Source organism: Rhea pennata, chromosome 6 (assembly GCF_028389875.1).
Source record: "Rhea pennata isolate bPtePen1 chromosome 6, bPtePen1.pri, whole genome shotgun sequence".
In the NCBI taxonomy this organism is placed as follows: domain Eukaryota; kingdom Metazoa; phylum Chordata; class Aves; order Rheiformes; family Rheidae; genus Rhea; species Rhea pennata.
In genome coordinates this window covers 8608880-8632011 of record NC_084668.1, presented here as the reverse complement: position 1 = coordinate 8632011, position 23132 = coordinate 8608880, and the positions used below count along the sequence as shown (strand labels likewise).

Genomic DNA, 23132 nt, shown 5'->3' with positions numbered 1-23132 from the left:
GTTTAAGAAGCCATCAGTTCGGTAGCTAAAAGCAAGACCCTCCCATTGATGTAAAACAGCGTGCGGCCACAGAAGCTGCGTTAACAGCCACCACTGCAGCAGATGTTGGTTGAAGGAAATATAAAGTAGCAAAACACGATAGTGTTAGCACATACACAACCAAAGTCTGAAGCCCAGTTAATGTTAAATGCATGAACAGACACTTACTCTTCAGTCTCTGGTCACGCAATCAGCCTCACCCTAACTAAAGCTGTAGGAGAAATCTTTTGTCCCCAAGAAGGAGCTCTTATTACAGGAAGTGAGTGTCAGACTTGGGCTTTTTTTTAATTTTTTTTTTTTTTTTTTTTTTTTTTTTTTGTAAACATGCTTTGCTGTCAGTGACTAGGGATAGCAAAGATTTAGGTTAATGGTTAACTGAGCAGCTATAACCACACAGACGTGCTTACTTCCTCCTGGAAAGGCTAGGACTGAAAGCTGTCTTTGCTCAGAGAGGAAGTAGTGAAGACTGAAAGAAGAGCAGTTCACAGCACAAAGTGTTTGAAACCGGCATCTTGACTTAGTAAAGAAGAAAGAAGGAAAACGGTAAAGGAGCAAGGCCCATTCATCACAAAAACAGGTAACAGCTGAAACGCTTTCTCTTTATCTCAATACACGCTCAGTGTATTGACTCAGCCACTGTAACTAATGAAACTTTCAGGTGTGGCTAGTTGAGAGATTTTTGTCGTACCTGACTGCATTCAGCCTCCGCGAGAGGGGCAAAGAAAGAAAGGACCTTTTGCCGTGAATCTGACTGTTGGAGAGTGTAGGGGGCTTGCTCATGGCAGAACAAACATCCCCTTCAGACTGCTCTCACGTCATCGATCACAGTCACGTCCCCGAGTTTGAGGTTTCTCCTTGGATCAAGATCACTTTGGCCTTCATCTACTTCCTTGTCTTTGTGGCGGGGATCTTGGGCAACAGTGTCACTATCAAGACCACCAGAATCCTGCAGAAGAAAGGCTACCTGCAGAAAGAGGTCACGGATCATATGGTGAGCCTGGCCTGCTCCGACTTGCTGGTCATCCTGCTCGGCATGCCCGGTGAGTTCCTCAGTGCCATATGGAGCCCTTTCTCTACCCCTAATGGCAACCTGGTTTGCAAGCTCTACTGCTTCCTTTTTGAAGCCTGCAGCTATGCCACTGTGCTGCACGTGGCCACTCTCAGTTTTGAGAGGTATGTTGCTATCTGCCACCCCTTCAAGTTCAAGGCAGTCTCTGGACCCCGCAAGGTGAAGCTGCTCATCGCCTTTGTCTGGGTCACGTCTGTTGTCGTGGCTCTGCCCCTGCTCTTTGCTATGGGCACAGAATATCCCCTGGAAATCATCGAGGGCTACCGAGGTGCGACTGCCTGCATCAAGCCTAGGCACCATGTCCCTGAACTGAGGCACAACATGACAATCTGTACCAGCCTCTCCTCCAAATGGCCTGTCTTTCAGGCGAGCATCTTCAGCGCATTCGTTGTGTACATCATCGTGCTGGGGTCTGTGGCCTTCATGTGCCGCAGCATGATGAAAGCCCTGATGATCCACAAGAAAGGAACTGTTGCAGTGAAGGGTGAATATGGATACCAGGAGCAGCATCTAAGGAAAAGCGAAAGTTCAGAGAGCAAGAACTCCAGGAGACAGATCATTTTATTCCTTGGTAAGCGCTGTGTCCTGCTTTGCCTCCCTTTCTCCTCCCCAAACCCCCTCTTCCCAGAATGGAAGGAAAGCTGCCATCTTACCTCACCAACCCCCCAAAAGGGGGCTGCAGGATTCGAAACTGGACCAAAACAAGAAAGAGGGATGCTTTTGGATGCAATGATGTATTTTAAGCAGCCTGATTTTTCTGCATGTGTTTGACTAATTCTTTTTGTCATTAGACCAGGTGGGAGGGAAGGCAGAAGGAAAAATCCAATTTCCTCCAAAGAAATGAAAATGAGTAGTAGGGTATTGCTGCTTGACCTTTGGGATATCGATAGGCGCAGTGGCCTGATTATAAAGTAGCTTTATTACATCAAAATGTCTATATTGACATTTTTCCTATTAAATTACAAATATGTGCATATTTAGTAAGGTTTTTGATGAGAGAGAAAATATTGAGCAAGATCTGAAGCTTGTCCCACTCCACTCTAAAGACATGTCCCTGTTAATTCCAGGTGCTCCCTTGAGGGTATTTACTTGGTTTCAGTTGTGTCTGCGTTGCATTCAAGCATTAAGAAAGCTGGTCTGGAGAGCTGATTTGGTCTTCCTGCCCCCGATTTAAAAAAAATTTTCCCCTTGGTTTTATTTGAAGGCCTATAACCTTGGTATTATGTTTGATTCTGATCTCTCGCGCCACATTTGTCAGACAAAAACTAATCAAGTTGTCATTTCACCAGCTTGGAATCGTTCTGGGCTGTGATCCATGTAGTCTCTGCGTTTGTTGATGCTCTTAGAGGTACCCTTAATCATATCCTGGCTAAATTACAGCTAGGTCGTGTTTTGTTGGGTTGCTTAATATGATACCAGATATAATAAATGAACCAACTTGTGTATGAATGTATAGTAGACCTAGGATTTCTGTGTAGCTTTTTGGTGCTCTGCTTCATATTCCAGAGAGGGAATTGAAGCTTGTGGGTCTGTCCACTTGTAAGACTTTGTAAGATCTCCCCCCCCTTTTTTTTCTTCCTCCCCCTGAGCATTCTGTGCTTCCTCAGCTAGTCCTGCTTTTGCCGTGGTCTGTGGCTGTGTGAAGCTACGAGGAGTCTTGGTGCATCTGCCCCTTTTTCCAGTGTGTGTGTATTGAAGGTGAGACTATAGTGAAAGCACAATGAAAAATCAGACTGACATGGCCTACTGCTGGAAAATTGGGGGGGAAAGGTAGGGCTGCGTGCTGTACAGGCAGAGAGGGTGACAAGGGATTCAAGTGGGAGATGTGACACTTCAGGCTGCACAGAGCTCTTCCTCCTATCCGGGCCATGCAGCCGAAGAAGAAATCGGCTCCTCGCGCTGGCTGCCTGCTGGTAGTGCAAATCACATGGGCATGGTTTGGAACAGGAGACTTGGGTTAGTGCGACTAAAAAGGCTCTTGATAGTACTACTGCGCTGAATGTACTGGCTGCTGGGGTAGAAGCTTAATAAATGCTAAATAAAGCATGATGCACAGAGCAGAGAAAGGCTCTGCTCTTTAAGTTAAGAGCTACTGTGGGATCCTTACCTGTCTGTGGAACTTGCTCCCCTTGTAAATAATCATCCCCAACTACATTAAAGCACAGCCTATGATCCCAATCGTGTAGCAACTTCTAGCTAGGTTGAGAGGCAATGGTAAAATACTGTGGCGCTTCTTTCTGTCCTTCGTTACTGTACGTGGGGCTGGTCTAGCGTGGAACAGGTCAGTTCGGACTGCTTGCAGAAGTGTTAACAAGCTAAATGAAAGCGACTGGTTCATCCTTTATCTTCAGGGAATTAAACACCAATATCTGACGCTTTCTGTGCGCTGTCAGCTTTCTGGAGCCGGTAGATACTTCTGTGAATTCCTCAAAATGATTTCTGTGGCATATTTCAAATGGCACTTAATATAAGCCTTGCTAATTAACTTGGGTAGGGAAATAAATTAATAAACTGAAGAGTAGGAAACTGTGGCCTACATCCAGGAGAAGAGTGTAAAGCAATTTAATTTGTAGATTCCATAAGAGTGATGCTTTAGGGCAGTTTTAACCTAGAAGAAATGAACATATAAATTGTTTACAAATCGCTGAATTTAAATATAGTGATTTAGAAATCCTCTTTGTTTTTCTTTTAACAGATGGGTCAAATTAAAACAAATATTTGCTCATTCCCAACATATTTCACATTTAATGTGAAATGTAAATGACAGCACATAGCAAGATGTCTTTGAACATCTAACAGCAATAAAAACAGTTTAGCATTTTCTTCTTGCAGTTGCTAAAAGTGATAAGTTCTATAAAACGGAGATTAAATTCATAAATCTCCTGACGATGAGAAAAAGTACCTTTTGCTAAGTAGCAAAAGACACGAGCAGGAACTGGTGCTTTTTTAGTGTCGCATTATTTTGCAGCACTTGAGATAATTTATGAAAATGAATTGTGAATGTTGACAGTGGTAGCCTACTTACCGCATTGCTGTGGAAGGTGGTATGAAACTTGGGCAGACTCGAGATGGGGGTGACACAACTGCTGTGAAGGAGGCAGGGAAGGAGGCAAAGAGTGACCAAGCGACGTGGGCACCACTGTGCTGGAGCAGCCTGAGGTTGCACAGGGAAGGGCCCTCGTCTGAGGAAGGCAGCTGCTATTTTGCCCCCAGATTTGCTCTATTTTCTGTGCAGGTACTGGACACTCAGCAGTGTGTCCATTCAACCTGGGGCCGTGACCGAGGAACACTTGATTGCATGGTTAGGGTGGCTGGTGGCCGTTGTTACTGTTGTTCGATATAGTGAACTTGTGCTCGCTTTATTCCTGGGCCTTATCACTATCCTATTTGCTTAAAGCCCAGAGAGGCTGGCTGGGGATTTGAAATCCTTGGTGTGGATGTGTCTGTTCCTCCTGATGCTTCGCTATGCTCACAGTGGAGAGAAGGGACTGCTCTAGTGGCCACATCAGCACTGCTATATCCATTACTGGGGAGGGAGGACTTCCAGGCACTGCTCAGCTTAAATTTTGACAGATTTGCCCCAGGAGAGCAATGCAGATTTGTCCCAGTATTTTGGAGAAAATTACTTTTGTTTTTATATACTAGGCTGCCCAGTGTTATGCCTTCATATGGAATGGCTGTTGGCTTCAAGAAAGATGTGATAGCACATGTAAGTGTCTGCTTAATGCTCCTGATCCTGAAATGAGGCATTTTGCGGTTTTGGATAGGCTGTGGCATACTCCCTGCAGTCTCTGTTGATGCTGTTTACCTAAAACTCTCCTGAATCATGTGGAGAAACTCAACTGCTACCAGTGGGTCAGTCTATACGAGTGGAGCAGATCAGACTCTGATTTATTCTTATCACTGATGAAGGTAATCCACATAGGCTTTTCTGCTCACGTTGGGACAGCAGGCCTCCTTCTCTGCTGAAGGGCTATGAGGGTCTGGATGAGCATGTGCTGCCATGAATAGCAAGGAAAATATAGCTGGACTTTATCTTTTTCTGTGGTTTACGTCAGCATATATTAATAAATTTCTTCATCTCTAGCAGCAGAAGCTGGGTTGCTACAGGGCTTATAAACATGAGGCTGACAGCCCTTTGATTAAATGCAAAGTTTTAATAGCATTTAAAACCTCTCAATGTGCAGCCTATCCTAACTGGGATCGATTCGGTCTTTGTAGCTGCTCAGTCTCTTCCTTCCATTATGCTGGTAAAGGGCAGTGGAGTGATCAGAAAGCTAACTAAATGGTTATGAGGTGCTGCTGGTAGCTTCTTGCTGTTTCAAAACCTGCCCTGAGCAACAAGAAGAACTGAAGGACCTTCTTACCTCAGCAACAAGCTCCTCAGAATGAGTTTGGAGACTTTAACTGGATCTTTGCAAACAGAGAAGAAGAATGTAAAGCAAGGAACCCGTAAAAGAGAGATCCATTTAGTGCAATAATTATAAACATTAATAAAAAGGCACTTTCATAGTTGAAACTGTAAATTAAAAAAATCTTTAGGAAACTTTAAGAGGTGGCTAGCTTCTGGAGGAAGAAAAGCTGCATGGGGCACACCTCCTTGCAGCCACTGGCAAGGATGGGCCTCAGTGCGGACCACTATGCCAGGAGCTCAGTTCTCTAGCCAAGGCTTCCTTCTTCTTAATCTAGTATAAAACCACTTTTTATATAAAAGCAACTACATGTCTTGCCATCAAACTAGATCTGACTGACCTAAACTTACACTCTGTGATAAAGCAAGTTATGACTATCCCAGATGAAAAATTCATTGCTTCTAAAGCTTCTGTTGTATTTCCCATGGCAGCTTCAGTTTTGTGCTTCTGCGAAAAGCCTTAATTATTCTGTATACAGGAGCCTCAGGCCTACTACAGTAAATAAGTTGAAATAGGAATGTCCTTTAGTGTTGCTGCATCACCACTGCTTTTCTTTGTATGTGCTTCCAATTTGCCCTTTGGAGCAATGTTTTTCTCTGTTTGTACAGCAGAAGGGGTTTATGGTGTGCCTGCTGGCGTACAGGCTATGTTTTTCTGTCTCCTGAACATGATGAGACTTCTGCCTATCCTAGCCTCTTGCTTTCAGCAGAAGGAACAAAGAATTCCAGCTGCTAGGGAAGCTGCACATCATGGTGGATGCATGAAAGCACTGCTGGAGCAGCAGCAGCTGGCAAGAGCAGGAGCTGGAGCTGGAGCTACCTAATTGGGACCCTGCTGGTCCTGTCCCATTTTGACCCGACAGAGCCAGCTCCCCTGTACCAAGCAGTGCAGATCAGCTCTCTCCACTGTCTCTCTCCCTTTATAAATGGCCTGGAGCTGTTCTCCTGCTTTGGGGACCTTTGCTGTAAAATGAATTTCACCTACATGCCTGGAGAGCAAATAACCTTCAGCTTCTTTAATAAGCAGGAAAGGGAATTGCCTATCATAATCTGTGTGCAGTGCCTTCATCTTTCTTGAAAGGTACTGTGTGGGGGTTTTGTTTTGTTTATTTTGATTTGTTCTAACGCTTAAGTATGTTTGTCAAATATGCAGGGTGAGTCTCAACCTGAAGACGGTCACAATGTTGATTGCATGTGATTTGGTACAGTAGAAATAGCTTCTTTTCTGGTCTTACTAAGAAAACAAGAGCAGCTAGAGACTTTGAGACTGTAGTAAGTGCTATAAAAGAGAAGACAGTCCCTGTCTACATTCAAATAAAACAAGCAAAGGGAAGGGCTGGAAAAGCAGAAAGAGATGCAAGGTGGAGGACCAAGGCCACAAATGCCATGAACGAAATGCTGTAAAAGCTATGTATGAATGTGTCTGCAGAGTCTTGCACTAGTGCCCTTCCCCTGGGCCCTTTTGTGCCACTTTTTGGTAGTGACTGTTAAAATGATGTAAGCTATTCTATGATAATACTAAATGCCACTGTAAACACCGTGAACACAGCTGAACCCGGCTATACGTTAAAGCTACATGAAACTTTTGAGTGGACCATACAAGAATCTTTCTTTAAATGAGAAATTAGAAAGACTTCTTAGAACTTAAGATGGATTTTTTTTTTTTTTTTTTTTTTTTTTTTTTTTTTTTTTAGTGCACTGGTACTAGCAGATTAATGTTTTGCTCAGAATAAAGGCATTGTGTGTAGAAATAGCTTTTCAAAAGATCACTAAGGAAATGTATTTCATAAGGCACTTGGCAAATAGGTTTTTAGGAGGACAGATTATTTCAAGTACTCTGCAAAAAAATGTATGGCTGTCATCTGGAGATGACTCAGGCACAGTATAACCTGACAATGGTAGGACTTCTGTTACAGGAAAATTAGATGCTTCTTCATAGGCTGGAAATTGGCTGGGGTTTTCTGATGTTGTTGTTATTGAAAAAGGTTAAGCTTGGGGATAGAAAAAAAAATTGAAAGAACAACCTAATTGATCAGATTCCAGAAGAACACAACTCCAACCCATGTAGTTCAAACTTGGCTTCATTGACTCCTTTCGATTCATTTCTTTAATCATTTCACTCAGCTGCCTTTCTTCAGAGATTTTTTTTTTTTTTTTTGGAGAGTAGCCTGAAGATACGTATCTTGTAGTCTGGATATTATTTTCAGCTCTGCCTTTTATATGGTGTCTCCATCCGTATGTTTGCTCGAGTAGGATTTCTAGTTACACCAGGCAATCAGTAGTCTGAATGCACAGAAACAGATAGCAGGGGCTGAGTAGGGAACTTAACACACTGACACAGACCGGTGTTTGGCTTTCAGTTAATGGCATCCACCCTGAGCTTCCCCGAGTAAGTTTTTTTTGTTTGTTTTTGCTTTTGTTTTTTTCTTTCTTTTGGTATTGCTCTCTGGAAAAGAGACAAAAGCAAAGGATTTTCCTGCTGGTAGCACAAAACTTACACTCAGCAGCTCAACAGATGACAATGTAGAGACTGCAGTTAGGGACACCTGGCTTCTCAGGATGATAGTGTACGAACAACCTCCTCTGAAGAGCTGCAGGACTTAACGCTGATTAAAAAAAAAAAAAAAAAAAACAAAACCTATTCACAGTAAATTAGACTCAAGGCAAACTTGTGTAGTTTGGCTATCTATATGTTCAGTTTTCCCATACTGTAATTTAAAAATGAACATGACCAGAAACCAGCATCATTTTCCTCCCTATTGTACAGAAGGAAATTTATCTACAGCTATTTCTACCTGGACTCACATAAAAGAAGATTGTACTTCTGGCTTAAATAGACAGTCTTCCTTTCCTCCTACACCGAGGGATGGCAAAATGGTACCGAAAGAAAAAGAATGGACAAATAGGGACTAATTGAAGCCAGCACCCCTAGGGTATTTAAGACTTTTGTAGTTTTAATGGAAAAATCAATGTGTGATTACGCTTTGCATTAGAGTACTTAAAAATTGCTTCAAAATGAAAAGTCCGCAGCATTAGAAACAACATAACCCTGCAAATACTGTAGTCAGAGAACCAAATGCTCCACTGGCATAGTCCATGTAATTCCCCATCTATGATATCCTGGCAGGTGCTGCAGGTCCTCTGTAGACTCGTGGCCACTCTCTAGGCTTCATGTGCACTGAAGCAAAATAAGGATAATGAGTGCTTTACTACTACCCTCTCACGGGCTGTTTTTTTGCTGGCCCTAAACTTTCTATTTTCTCTTTCAATCAGTAAGTATTATGATCTTCATTTATCTTCTCCCCACATCTTTTGACCCTTGAGTCTGCTGGCAGCCCTGGATGTACCTTAAGAGAAGGAAAGACGGGACGTGCAGGCCACTTCCCTGGCCGTGGCAGTGCGAATCAGAGCCTGACGAAGGAAACTGGCAGGGGGCTGCCGTGTTTGAGGAGCTGAGGTCTGGTTGTGTAAACTCAGCTTCTGCAAAATACGTTGACTTGCAACAAACCCTTTCTAAGACATGTTTTCCCACAAGCAGAAACCTTGGAAGCTGTCTGCTTCTCCAAAGAGGGAGTAAGAAAGCAAAAAGATTTATTTCCATTGAAGTGGAGAAATACAAGTATTGCTCCAAGTATGAAATGAATTGATGGAGATAGTGTCCAGCTACAGTTAAGCCCACCTACATTTGATAACTGTATCCCCTCAGTTTTGGACTGGGGGGGACAGTCAACCTGTGGTCAACAGAGTGTTGTGATAAGCATTACTCTTCCACGTTTTCTTGACATCTCTTCTGAGCCAAACACCAACTCAAATGCAGACTGCTCTTACAGCTTCCCAGTTTCAGTAAATAGGACTTATTTGTGGCAAGTTCACAGATGATTTATTGAAGTCTTCACCTGTGGAAAATTAAGTGCATTATCTATTCCTCTATTGTTTCATATTCCAATTATGCCACATTTCACGAAATTAAATCTTTTGTTTTTTCTAGCTGATGTTAGACCATTATCTTTAAACAATGATTGCTAGTCTGTGAATTTTAATGGAAGAGAGCTTTTAATATCTGAGCATTTATTAGTAATGTGAAGCTTTCAATTTTATTCTGTGTTACTTCTTGGTTTCCTGCAGGCAAAATTTGTCTTAGAAATTGAGTACTAACTACCCTGCCAAGTAACAGGTTAAAGATTATTTTCTTCTCTTTCATTTTCACAAGTGAATTCCTAAACCTGTAATTTTACAGGATAGATAACAGTTGAAAAACTAGTGAGCAGGATTTCTAAACATAATGTTGTCCACTCCAAATAAATAGTTAAGATTTTAGCTTAAATTTGGCACAGCCAGTTTCTCCTAGATAGAACCAGCTGTAGCACCTTCTTATCCTTCTTTGAAGGCATCCTACGCATGTTTATGCTGCTAGACATCAGCCCTGTACTTAAATGACAAATAGGTTATCTTTCCGATCTCTCTTACGGATGCATGATTAATAACAATGTCAGATCATTACAGACTAATTGAGTCTGCTGATAATCTCTTAATCCTGTAAACAGTAATTTACAAGGAAAGTTGAAATTGGGAAAAAGGACTAGTATTGCTAACTTTCTTTCCCCAAAGTTGTTTTCAGGTCTGTGCTTGTCACTTTTAAACATCTCTTAAAACTACTTACTGTCTTTGTTTCTTTGAATTTTGAACGGGAGGTATTTAAGTTTAAAGGATAGCTTATGGGGTTAGAGTTGGAGGGGTCTCTGCAAGCAGATATTTGTTTATTAGACAAATATATGTAGGCAGAGTTAATTCTACTGCCCCTCAAAAAACACTTGATACTCATCTCCAAATATGTGAACACACCTAATAATTACTGTGGAACTAAACTATACTCGGGAGTATAAGGAAACCCAGCCACAGCGATACGTTAGGTAACATAGTTTAGATGTCCATCCTGGCCCCATGCAGCATAAATTGCTTTTGTTTCTCAAGTTTTATCAATTAGCACCTACATGGATATTTTGGGAAGTGTTGCTGCTCCAACTTCTAGTTGAAACCTGGAAAACAGCTTCTCAGATGCAGCTGCTTTCAGAGGTCGATCCCGTGTGTAGGCCTTGCTGGGAGATGATGCTTTCAATTTCTCCCCAAAGCAGTGGTGGACTTCTAAATGTTTTGGCCCTGTTCATATATCGTTTCTGCAAGTACATCTTGCTTTTCTTCTCTATAAAATATTGCCAGCTTGCTGTCTGTTGAACATAATGGTTTCCTTATGTAACTAAAGGAGTTGCAAAAACGAGTAACAAAAAGTTTAGACAAGAAAAAGTTGGTTAAAATCTTCTGTCCCAAACTTTGGTTTTTGAAAGGTCATTTTACCTTCGCTCCCTTACTCTCAACCGTAAACTTTTCAAGAAAAATATTATTCATTGCTAAATATGTTTCTTATCCAGCAGAGGAGTAGAGATGTCTCTTCTGATTGGCTCTAGTTTTAATTCTGATGCCTCACATTCCGCATGTAGATCAAGACATCTTTTGAGCTCCCTGCTTTTGAAAAGAAAACTGAACTAAAATTTGTCCCCTAAGCACGAAGAATGAGGCTGCTCAAGAACCGAATTTCGTAAGAATGATTAAGGATATCTATAAAAGAAAAACTGCTTACTGTGACTGGGCTGATGATCAGAATTAAACTTTTAAGGTGTCTAAAGGTTGCAGTACTTCAGCAGTAACATACACAGAGATTCAAGAAGACTTTATTGTGGGCACAGCTTTAATGTGTCAGGTTTCTAAACATCAGGCAAGAACTAAAGTGGCATGTTGAAGGATGAACAGAAGTCAAAAGCTCTGATCAAGTGTTGTTGTTTACCCTTGCACTTTAGATACTGCAGTATTGCTAAAAGAATTTTCTGACTTTTTGTTTTTCTTTCCTGATCTGTTGAAACAGAGGTCTAAAATGGGTGGGATGGGTTATGTCAGAGGTCTTCAAAAGAAGAGAGGGTATTTAAGTAGTCTTTTTGTCCTGAAAGTTAATCAGATACTTAAATACTAGTGATAGTGATGATGATGTCATTACTGACTCCTCCCAAAATTTGAAAAGCATCTGTCAGTACTTGCAGGCATACGCATACTTTTGAAAATCTTTAAATATTTATTCTAGAAAGGCAACTTGGCTACTGAAGTATAATGAGTTAAAATATATCCTTTCTTAAAATATTTTCCCTACTTAGTTTACTCTGAGCCAGCCTTGGGAGCTCCTTGTTAAAAATTTAATGTCTGGAGATTGAGACTTCCCATTGTCTGAATTCCCTTCCATGGTCCCTTTTCTTTGCATGTACGCTTCTGCTGAATTCTAAAAGGCTTTCTGATAGTGACTTGAAATTCAAATGTCCCATTTCTATTTGTCTTCTGGTCCAAGCCAACATTTAAATGCAAACTTTTCCATTATAAAGCAAGTATTGACAATTTGGGAAACATTGTCTTGCAGTACAAATGCTCTGATATTACAAAATATTGCCATGTTCTCTACATTGATCTAAATTATGGCATTGGCACGAGAATTAATAGGTCTATGGGGGCCATGATTGAGCACAGTCAGAAATGAGAAAATTCCTAATCATGGGAAGGACATGTTCAAGGACAACCTTCAAGGTATAGAATTGGACCAAACTCGTTCGGTTCCTGGGTACGTGATTGTTTCTGCGAGTCTGTGGTGTGGTTGCCTGTGATGGGTGTGGAAGGTATGTCTCTGGTCACAAATCCAGGTCTCCACTGGCTTGCAAGGATGTGGGTATGTTTCTTGCTTCATGGTTTGGCACTGTGTGATGGTATCTCTGCTTGTGGGAGGATGCTGATCTTGCAGAGAAGGTGCAGCAAGTTTACCCAAGCTGAACATCATCTCAGCAAATAACCTGCTGCCGAAAGGAAACCTTCAGAAGGCTGGAATAGGGCTGCGCAACCTGTACACGTACCGTTCCCTGCCTGTAAATGAAGGATCGGATTCTTGCGGGTTGTGATCTGTGAACCAAAGGGAGGGCAACATGTCCCCTGTGCTGTTCTGCCTCTCTGCTTGCGCAGAGCTATCTCCCCACAGCAGAGCTGAGACCCAGCTCTACCAAGCCTGCCTTGGATACCCTCGCTGGTGACCTACACAGCTGTCAGCCTCCTCGTGCCCAGTGACTAGAATTCAAGTCTGCCTTCTGAGTGCCTTTCTCCAAGAAAGAATTGCTTTAACCTTATCAAATGGAAGTGAAATTTAAAATGACTTAATGTTTATTTGCTGACAGGCAGAAATGTCCTCTAAATTGACTGTCACAGTGCGAATACAGTGCTGTAGGACCAAATCACAACCTCTTGTTGGCCTTCAATCAAACGATGTTAAGTTTGGGGAGTGGGGATATCATTTTGGCCTCCCTGGATGCATGGACAGCATTCTCATTTTGGAGTTTTATACAATGAAGTTATATTTGATATTTGCATAATTCAAATAGATGAAATCCTCAAACAGGCACAGGAGACTGGATTTCATTAACTTGGGATGCAGCCATTCCCATCTCTCATGCAAATGGCAAATACCTTTCCTGTAAGTATACTTTAAAGATTCATTTCTTTCTCTAATCAAGTGTTGAAATCGTACCCAAGGGAACCAGAATTGATTTCTTTTCCCCTCAGACTGAATAGCATGGACCTTATTTGGGTTAACTTCTGTCACGAAATGTAGGTTAACCCTTCTGCGTGTGCTGCAAATCGGCTGAAAAGAGTTAGTTTTCTGCTCCGACACACTGAGAATACACGCGGTGCTGTCATCCTGCAAGCGTAGCCGTCAGCTGCGCTGAGCTCGGGGAGGCTCTGCCTACTGCCAGCAAGGATCTTTTTCTGCTAAAACTCTGGCCTTGAAAGCTGGTTTTTAAATTTCCTCCTGGGACTTGAATGCTGTAATTGATTATGCTTGTTTTGCTCTTAGTCTTTAACGATCGAGGTGAAGAACTGCTCGCAAACAGTTTAGACGTTAGAGCTCTCCAAGAAGGAAGGCCGGAGTCGCAGCCCGGCTGCGGTTTCCCCGCGCCAGGTGGGCTCTCACGAGCCTCTCCCAAAGCCAGGAATTTTTTCCAGTTGCAAATCTCACGTTGGAGCTAGTGCTCCCCTCTCTCTATGGGGGACCTGTTGTGGTGAGGGAGAGCTCCACCACGTTAAAGCACTTGAATAGACATCAGCAGAGAATTAAAACACTTTCACCTTCAATATCGAATCTTGCTCTCGGTAGTTGTGGGGCATAGTCCCTCACACTGTGCAGCCCTGGCCGCGGGGCTGGGACTCCTGTCCACAGCAGTGCCAAGTGAATTTCTCCCTCCCCTTTCTACTGAGTTGTTCACGTATCTTTGTTTGCTATTTTCTGGTTCACCTTCTTGGAAATAGAGCTCTACATTTTATTTTCTCTCTTTCAAATATATCAGTTTTCACTTCAATTTTCTTATATTAGTTTAAGCTGATAGGCTGACCTCTTGGCCATTCTGCCTCTCTGAAACATTTCCCAGTGCTTTCATCAACAGGAAGGTCTGCTATGTTCTAATGGAGAGCGGCTCTAAAAAGAAAGAGGAAAAAAAAAAGAAAATACATTTTTCTTGGTAATTTGGGATGTTTAGTTTTCTGCTTCTCTTTGTCTTAGAGCACAAAGTATGCTTTGGGGAGGGTTTTCTTCTCTTCATTACTGGTGAATTTATGGTGTGCTCTCTGCCTCTCCATCCAGCCACCCCCCTTCCCTGTAAAGGAAAGCAGTACAAAGTAAGCTGCAATGAAAAGCTTAAGAATAGCCATGATGTTCTGGATTTTCCTTCTGTAATAAAGGAATATTTTTCTCTGTATTTGATAGTAATTAGTAAACCCTCATTTAAATGTGTTCACATTTTGGAATTTGATCTTTTTAAAATTCCTAGTGTGGAGGAGCACACTGGGTAGCAAGCACTGAGCACTGGTACTTTGGTTCCTACAGCAGATGTTAATTGCCTTTCATAATGAGTTTAAATTAAGCCCTGTGCTTCTCAAAAGCTTCTGATAAGACTGATTTTACCATTTCATTTAGGTAAGCCTTGCACTGCCCCTTCAAACCTCTGCGTCACTTGCTTTGCTAGGGCAAATGAGACCCAATATCTTGAGGAGGTTCTTAGATCCTGCTGAGGAAGCGGTAGACTGCAAGGTCTGAGTGCTGAGAGGTGTAGCTCTGAAATAAGGAAATGCTGAGATGGTCTATATGTGTGTGTGTGTGTGTGTGTACACATACATACACACACACATATATACATATATATATATATATATATATTTACCCACACGTATACAGGATCTAGTCCCTGTGGTATGGGAAGGTCATTGGAAAATCATCTGCACTGATGTTTTCTTTGTGCAAGGACATGCAGGTTGGTCTTCCTTTCTAGTCTGTAGCAAAGAACCTTAATATGGGATGACTGGAGTCCTGAGCATCCTTGTATGGGCTGTAATTTTAAAAAGTTCTTCGTACTATTTCTCTGTCTTCCTCCTCTCCCTCCCTCCCAGGTTCCCTTCTTGAGTATCTAATCCATCAGTCACCAGTCTGGGAGGAATAAATGACGTTCTGTAAATTAGTAATGGCTAATTAAGAGTAACCCTTCTTACCAAACCGTTCATGAACTGTCTCAAAGTGGTTATGCTGTGCTCAGAGCCCTCTTGGTTGACAACTGAGCAGCCCCAAGTAACTGGGCCTGAAAAAATTGCCTTTTCTTCATGTATCTGGAACTTTTGAGGTTTGTTTTGAGTATGTGGGGTATTATTTTATTTAAGGAGACCCAGCTCAAGGGGTCTTAGCTCCAATTCTGAGTTGCCACCTTTTGGAGAGAGAGCCTCGTTCAGCAGAAGCCCCAAGAGCCTAGAAAGTGAGGCGTATACTGTGCTTGTCAGTGTGCAGTGGAAGTCTTAACACAGAATTCAGCAGGACCTAGAAGCATTTTGTCTTGTGATGTCAAAATCTTGTTGATAAGTCTCTGAACTTTGACTTTTGAGTAGTTTCAGGTCAGGAGTAATTGCCCTCTTTATACCACCGTTTTCAAGTTCTTCATCCTTTTAGGCAGCACTGAGAAAGTTAGTGTCCCCAAGGTGCAAATCTTCTTTAATTTTCCCATTATTTTAATGTATCAACAGTTTTGATTCCATTTGCTCAATATGGTTTTGAGGGGGAAATTCTGAGTCAGAAAAAGGTCTGTTTGAAGTGAGACACGATGTTTTTGATCCAGGGACTGACGTTCTACAGGAGGAATAGAAACAATAATCTCATGATAACCCTTCAGCTTTCCTAAAATAGCAAAGCTGCCTAGTTAATGAATATAAATGAATGCACATTCACTTCCTTTTTTTTGAGGTTACTAAAGCTGATTAATATTAGGTACCACAATTTATTTAAAGTAGTTGAGTAATTCTCCTTTTTATCTGATGAACATGCAACTTATTTATTAGTGAGGAGTGTGAGGGGGTTGTTGGTGGGGTTTTTTTAAGGTGTATTCCTGTTCACATTGGGGTCTACAGTTTTGTCATCATCAGGGTTTTAAGGTAAGTGTTTTACAATGGGTAACTCTGATATACAGAGAAGAAAAATTGGGCAATCCTATTGAAATTCAATAAATTGTGATGCCTTGCCTTACAGGAAAGGAACTGAAATACTTAAGAGTGAAATGTATTGACAATTTGGGATTACACAAGTAGAATTCAATATTCAGCATAATTGCATTAGAAATTGATAGCTTCAGGAAAAAAAAAAGTTTTTTAATTAAAAAAAAAAAACAATAAAATGAGTGAACCTGTGTTGTTTTTTGTGACACTGTGTGGTTCAGGGTGCTTTGGCTGAGAGTTATTTTCCAGCAGTTCATCATGGTGTGATTTGTAGGTATAGGCCTTTTTTGTTATGTTACGCTAATGAGAACTTACTCTCTGCTTGCTTCTCTCCTGTTGTTAGCTATGCCAACCGGATTAAGTTACTCTAAGCTTTCTTTGCTAAAATTGCATCTTTCCTTCACCCCCATCTATCCATTCATCCATCTCTGGGACTAAGAAAGAGAAGTGAGCAAATGTTGGCTGCAGATGGAGGTTGCCAGGACCTCTGTGCAGTTGTGAAGATTTTGAGAGCTTGCTCCTTGTTGCCCCCTTAGTTAATTTTATTAGGTAGTTGTTGCACAGAAATGCATTGAACTTTGCTAAAAGTTGTTCTCTAGTTTTGATAGTATCCTAAAACAATCTAAATATCTAAACAGAGTAGTCTGTTTTGTGCTGGGAGCACTTTAATTCCCCATGCATGGTAATCATCTGTCAGGTCATGTACAATTGCGTATGAAGGAAAGTGACACTGAGATTCCTAAACACAATATCACTATTTTAAACTTAACACCACTTTACATTAACTATCACTTTAATATAAAAACTACATTTGAGAATTAATAACTAAATCATAGGTACCTCTAGCCAAAATAAATGAAACTGTCAATATGAGCAACCTAACAGAGCAGAGAGTTTCAGTATTAAGTCTGTCTTCCCACAGGAAGACATGCATAGCTCTCATTAATATTTGCTGCTTTAAAATCAAGCTAAGGGAAAATTGAAACAAGTTTTGATGTTTTCCCACCAAGGCATTTGAACCTCATCTAAAGACTATTATGGGACAGAAAAAGAGCTCTGCAGTTGGAGAACTTCATGGCAAAGTTGCATTTCATCCCTGAGCAGGTTGGTGGGGGAGGTTTTTTTTTTTTTTTTCTTTAGTTAAATCTTGCACACTGCAGATATGCAGACAATTCCTGAATTAAATGTAAATTTTGCAAGCAGCCTATTATAGCTATACCAGCAACTTAAAAAAAAATCCGAAGCAACTGGACACTGATCTCTTAAAATCATTACCTTCTAGTAAAGGCATTGCTATTAAATAGCCTATCCTGACTTGACAGAGTAAGTACTGATTTATACGAATGTGCCAAAGTGTATACAGTCTGCATAGTTAGAACTAGAAAGAATGATGGAAAGAAAATTTTACTGATAAAATTGATCTCCCTTGGTTTCTATTAACACAATTGTTGAATGTTAAGTGCACTGTATCAAATATTTTGAAACTAGTTAAGAAATATCTTTATTTACAGAAGAAAAGTGGCCTAACTGCTTTTGGGAACTACAGACTGTTTGCGACAACCATGTAGCATGCTTTAGGTCATCCAGTTTTACATTTCCTTAAAATGCACATATACAAATGTTTGTTTTATAATCAGTTATTTGTCTTTGGAGAATTCACCATTATATGTTTCTTATCAGGAGCTCCAACTTGAGTTTAATTTTTGAAGTTATTCATTGTGATTTAGTAGGTGAAAATGAACTGCAGTCAGCTGTCGAGTGCGGAGGGGTTTGAGGAGCAAGAAATGCTGCTTGCAGACTTTGTCAGCCACCTGTAATGCTGATGCTGGAAGATGAAGTGGGTTATTTACATTGGTTTAGTAGCTGCTCAGAGGGAAAGCAGCTTCTGCATACTTGCAGATTAGGCTAAACACAGGCTTTGCTTCTCTGATGAAAGCGATGCAATATAACTTGTATTGAGGGTCTGAAACACAGCCTGTGTGCATTTCTCCTTTGGTGGTATTTGAAAACCTCATCTGTCCCAGATCTGGTTTTGAACCCTCTTTATTTTTCTCTCTTTTAGCTAAGAGGCTTTGCTGCTTTTGATACTTCCTCTCTTGATCTTCCCACAGCTTCATTTAAGTATAGAGGTGTTGAGTGGTTTGGGGTTTTTTTGTTGTTTTTTGTTTTGTCTTGAGCCTCTACGACAGTCCAGCTCATTTACTTTACAGGGTCTCCAGTCCGTCACTGGTAGGGAATCATGTTTCCAAATGGTCTGACTAAAGCTCCCCTGTGTGAGTCTGTTTTGTCCGTTTGTGCCTTGGAAATACGGGGACAGGCAGTAGTGGCTTGTTTGTTCATAGTCCTAAGCATTCATGTTGCTGGTGCATTAAATATCCACGCTTTATGCGTTTAGAATGGCAGATTTCCAGTGATGTGGAGGGTGTAGACTTACAATTTCTAATAAATCTGCAATTCCATGTGCAAAAGAATTATATGGAGTGTAGAAAAAATTAAGGGAGCGATGAAACTGTACAGTTTAATTCAGGCACACATCACTCCACAAGAACAGTCATTTGTGTGAGTGATGTAGGTGTCACTTTAATGCTTGTCGCACAAGCGCATATTTTGTACTTTTGAGAAGACAGTATCTGATGCTAACAGCACAGGCTTTCTGAGTAGATGATATGAAGATGCGAAGAAATGATGCTGAAGCCTCTTCTTCCTCTTTCTCACCTCACAGTTATGGTGCATGCACAAATTCAAAGTTTTGTAATTGAGTCATCACAAACGTTGTGAGAAATAGGCTTGAGGTGGAAAGATGCAGTCCAAGTTCAGATTTTGACATTTCTTAACTTTGTGATGGCAGCTTGGATCCAGCTCTCACCCACACTGAGTCTCTGGGTGGGTTGCTGTTTTGCTGTAACCCCATCCGGGGATGTACTGGAGGTGGACTGAAGACTACAGTATTTTCTCGGACTATCTGAATTTGAGCAGACATCCTTCCAGTATCTGACTGCACGTCAGAGGTTTGCTCACCACAGCTCCTGCCTCTCCCAGCTCCTGTGACACCACCCCACCACTGCGCGGGTGTACCTTGACTGGTATCTGGGTGACAGCAGAGCAAGCTAACAGGGCTGTTTGGAAGCACTAAGGTTTTAAGTTTCCCATACCCTGAGTGAGGAAAGCCATTCTATTTAGTTACCCTAAAGACACTTTCAGTACAGCTCAAATTAAAATGCAAGCAAGCGGGATGCTGCCAAGTCATCTTGGGATGACTCTGGGTGGAGTTTGGTGGCTTAGTCAGGCAAGATGCAGCCTTCCTGGAGTGCAGACAAGTACAAATGTAATGCTGAAACTCATCCTGTTTCCTCTTTAGCAAGTACACAGCATGGCTTTCCCACTGAAATTTTTCTCGGAGATTCAGACGTCCCTGTTAGCCATCTCCCTGGCAATCAAGCACAGGGAAAAATCTTTCCCCTTTGGTGACTCATGAGCACACTTCACCTTGATATGTGCCTTTACATATTGCATACAATCAGCACTGAGCAAACATGTGGGATCTCTAAATGGAATAAATGTGTGCAGCATACTGCTACTACTTGATATGAGACCAAACATGATTCATTAACTAACTTGTGGCAACTGCTTTTCCTTTTTGCCCTACCTGCAATCCCTTTCTGCTCAGCCTGCTGAAAATAGCAGGCTGTAAGGATGTACCTGCAGATAATAGAAGGCTCCAAAGTGAGTTTCTTATATCCTCATGTGTCTTCTCTGCCTTCAGTTTGGTGGTTTATCTGTGTGGAAAATAGGATTATATAGGTTGTGATTTCATAGAGGGTGTTTTCCCCTTGAATTCCTTAAGACCTTGCTTAGCTTGACCATAAGCAATTGTGATGTGCCCACCACTTTACTCTTCTAAGACAACTGCCTCTTTATGGCTTAAATAATCTTATAAGCCTGAAATGTCTCATGTTCATAAAATCTCTATCCCCCTCAAGACCTAGCCATACATAACAGGCTTTCTACAGCTTCCCTCATCTTTGTACTCTTCCACCCGCAGGCAGGAGAATCGCCCGAAGGCAAGCAGCAGTCTGTTGACTAGAGGTATATGCGCAGTCTGATAGAGGAAGAGCTAATGCTGTCTCCTATTATGTTTTGGAGCCTGATCTAGTAGGAATTTTTAATTCTGTGGTTGGAGAAAAAGGTGGCAGCTTCATATTATTCTATATTGCTTGTTAACTATTATAGATGACGATAATCTGAAACACAGGAACGATTAATGACAGAAAGCACTGGACAGAAGATTTTCTATGTAGGAAATTGCCCATCCACAGCATACTAAAGATTTTATTCCTTTCATAAGTCAGGATTCTGACTTCACCCAAAAGCTTTTACGATTTTAAAATTTTATCCTACTGTCCAGCTGTCTATTCTTTTCCTTGGAGAACTGGTTAAGGCTTTTCTCTTTAAAATACTGTTTCCTTGGCCCAGTACCTGATGTGCATACATTTTGCTAACAATCTGCCCAGGGTTATTTACTATCGAAACTGCTTGCAATTAGATTTCTAAAACTACTATCAGTTTCAGCCTTCCACAGTTATTGAGCAAACAGTAACCTTCTCAGTGCTCAGCAGCAGCAATCTCTCTCTTTCTCTCTGCTTCTTCCCCAAAATCAAAAGTAAAAGGAATTTCAACCACATCTCCCCCATCCCCATCTTCAGTTGTCCTGGCTCAGTGGCATCATCACAGTGATGTTATTTAGTAAGCTCAGTTCTGTATACCTTTTGAAACATGTTTACTAGCAATAACATCGCTAAATTTGTAACCCTTATACTCGGGAACTTTCCCGGTGCCCCCAGGTCCTCTGTTTGCAGTAGGAAAAAACTGGACGAGAACCTCAGGCAGTGTGGTTGGAGGAAGGGGCGTCTCTCCTACAGCCAAATCTTCTTTTCTTATTATTTAAAAAACATAAAAAAAAAAAAAAATTTTGTTGCAAGATAGTTGGAAAGAGCGTTTCTCCCATTGGTATTCATGACAGCTTTTACAAACCTAACTATTAAGACCTATTATGAAGATCTCTATTGCTGTGCAGATAGATTTATATGCTTGTCATAACATGGATGCATCGGTAAATCCGATACGGATTCATCCACTGTCATATTGCTACATTTCTTATAGAAAATACTTTTAATGATAATTGCTAAGTTAAATATCCTTACTACATAGATCTGAGTTAATTTTATTGCTCAATTGTACGAAAAATGGGTTAAACTAACAGTTTTTTTCAATTTGGAGCAAATTTGGAAATATAACATTTAAACCAAAACTAATTTACTGGGCTAGTTACTTTCTATATCCTGTTTTTAATAAGGCAGGCATGGTCCAATAAGCTTCTTCCTGTGACCTGCAGTGCTGGATTATTCCTTCTCCCCATTTACAAGTAGCTTGTCCAGCCCATGTTAGCAGCTTATTCTGGAATGAAATTTGGAAGGAAGGTTGATGGAAAATTAGCCCTCCTGGTTTCCAGTCCTGAAGTCACGAGCTGTTGGAGCTCTGGAGCTGTGTTTTCCAGCTTAAAATCCTGTGTGTGTGCTTTAGTTAGAGAGCTCCCTAATGAAATCTCTTTTCCTTCAGTTGTTTAGTACTTCGTCCTGTGCCCTCCCCCTCATTTCTCCATTCTCTGTCCTTAGCAGGGAATGGAGGTGAGGTTGGGATGACCACAAGATTGTAGGGAGGGAGTGTGAGGGAAAGGAGTGAGGGGAAAGACAACCACGTGGGGGGAGAAAGGTCACCCACTTGTTTCAGAACTGAAGCTCAGTTAAAATGTGTTTATTTTTCAGGAGTGCAGTTGGGGAGCCACCCCAAAAGCGCCTTTGCTCGAGGCACGAGACAAAGCAGGAGAGCTGCTCTCCCATTCGCCCAGCGCTTTCAGGAGCCTGGGAGCCGGATGGGGTAACCTTTTTCTGCGGTGGTTTACGAGACCTGGCTTTCAAAGCTGCGTGTGTTTGCCTGCTTGAAACCAAAGCTTGTGCTTGGGCGCTGCATTTTGCACGTACAAGCAGCCAACAAGGTGCCTATTCAAAATACTTTGGCAGTAGCGTCTTGGATCTGCCCGTGAATACAGGCATGCAGAATGTGAAGCTCCTGGTAGATCTGGGCTTCTGTCCCTGGGTTCTTTTTTACATTTCTTTCCACCCCCCCCCCCCCCCATAATCCTCATCTTTGCAGGCACTGTGTTTCCTTCTGATTGGGTTCTGAGCACATGCGAAAGTCTACAAATTTGTAGAAATTTCTGAAATAGGACGCGTGGTTTTCCTGCTGAGGAACTCCCACCCCAAAGAAACAAGTACATATCTAGCCAGAGGAGCTTTTTTTGATTCCATTTTACTGTGATTCTTATGGGTTTTTTTTTTTTTGTTGTTTTTTGTTTTTTGTTTTTTCCAATTTCCCCTGCAGGTTAAACTACTAGTCCATATTCCCTATTGTTCATTCCCAGATACAGTGCGTACCATGGCAGTAGCATTTAAGCTTTTAAAGGGGAGTAATGATAAACCCAAATTAGGTCTGTGTCTGCTAGGGGAACAAAAAAAAAAAAAAAAAAAAAAAAAAGACCGTAGTAGTCTAATTAATCTCCATTCAGATGTAATTCAATTGCATTGCACTAAGAAAAATAAATGCTGCTGGGATGTTATGAGACAATCAGTAAGATAATGGAAAATAGTTAATACTCATGTCTGTAAAAGAGTGCTTTCCTTGCTGGTTCATAGTCTTGAAAGGGTTTTCTGAATTGTATTTCTAAGCAAGAAAATCTTTTTTTCTTTGTAAATTAACAAAATCCTGTCATAGTCCAAAATGGTTATTTAAAGTTTGGAAATCATACAGTTCAAAGAAATCACCTTGGTCGTGAGCCAGCCACATGGCACAGTTCCAGTCACTTTCTGAATACTCGTCCTTTGTGAATGAGGAGTGACAGATATAGTTTCCTCACCCTGCAGTTTTTATTGCACCCTATGTTTCCTAGCAGAC

At 41.3% G+C, this 23132-nt stretch overlaps 1 protein-coding gene across 1 annotated transcript in view; it reads left to right on the top strand.

Annotated features, from left to right (window-relative positions):
• Positions 1-817: 817 nt before the first annotated feature.
• The window catches only part of GPR39 (G protein-coupled receptor 39), a 75812-nt gene continuing 53497 nt past the window's right edge, over positions 818-23132 (top strand). The window contains exon 1 of the mRNA XM_062579087.1: positions 818-1679. Within this exon, the coding sequence (XP_062435071.1) occupies positions 818-1679 (862 nt within the window). The remainder of the gene's footprint in view (positions 1680-23132) is intronic.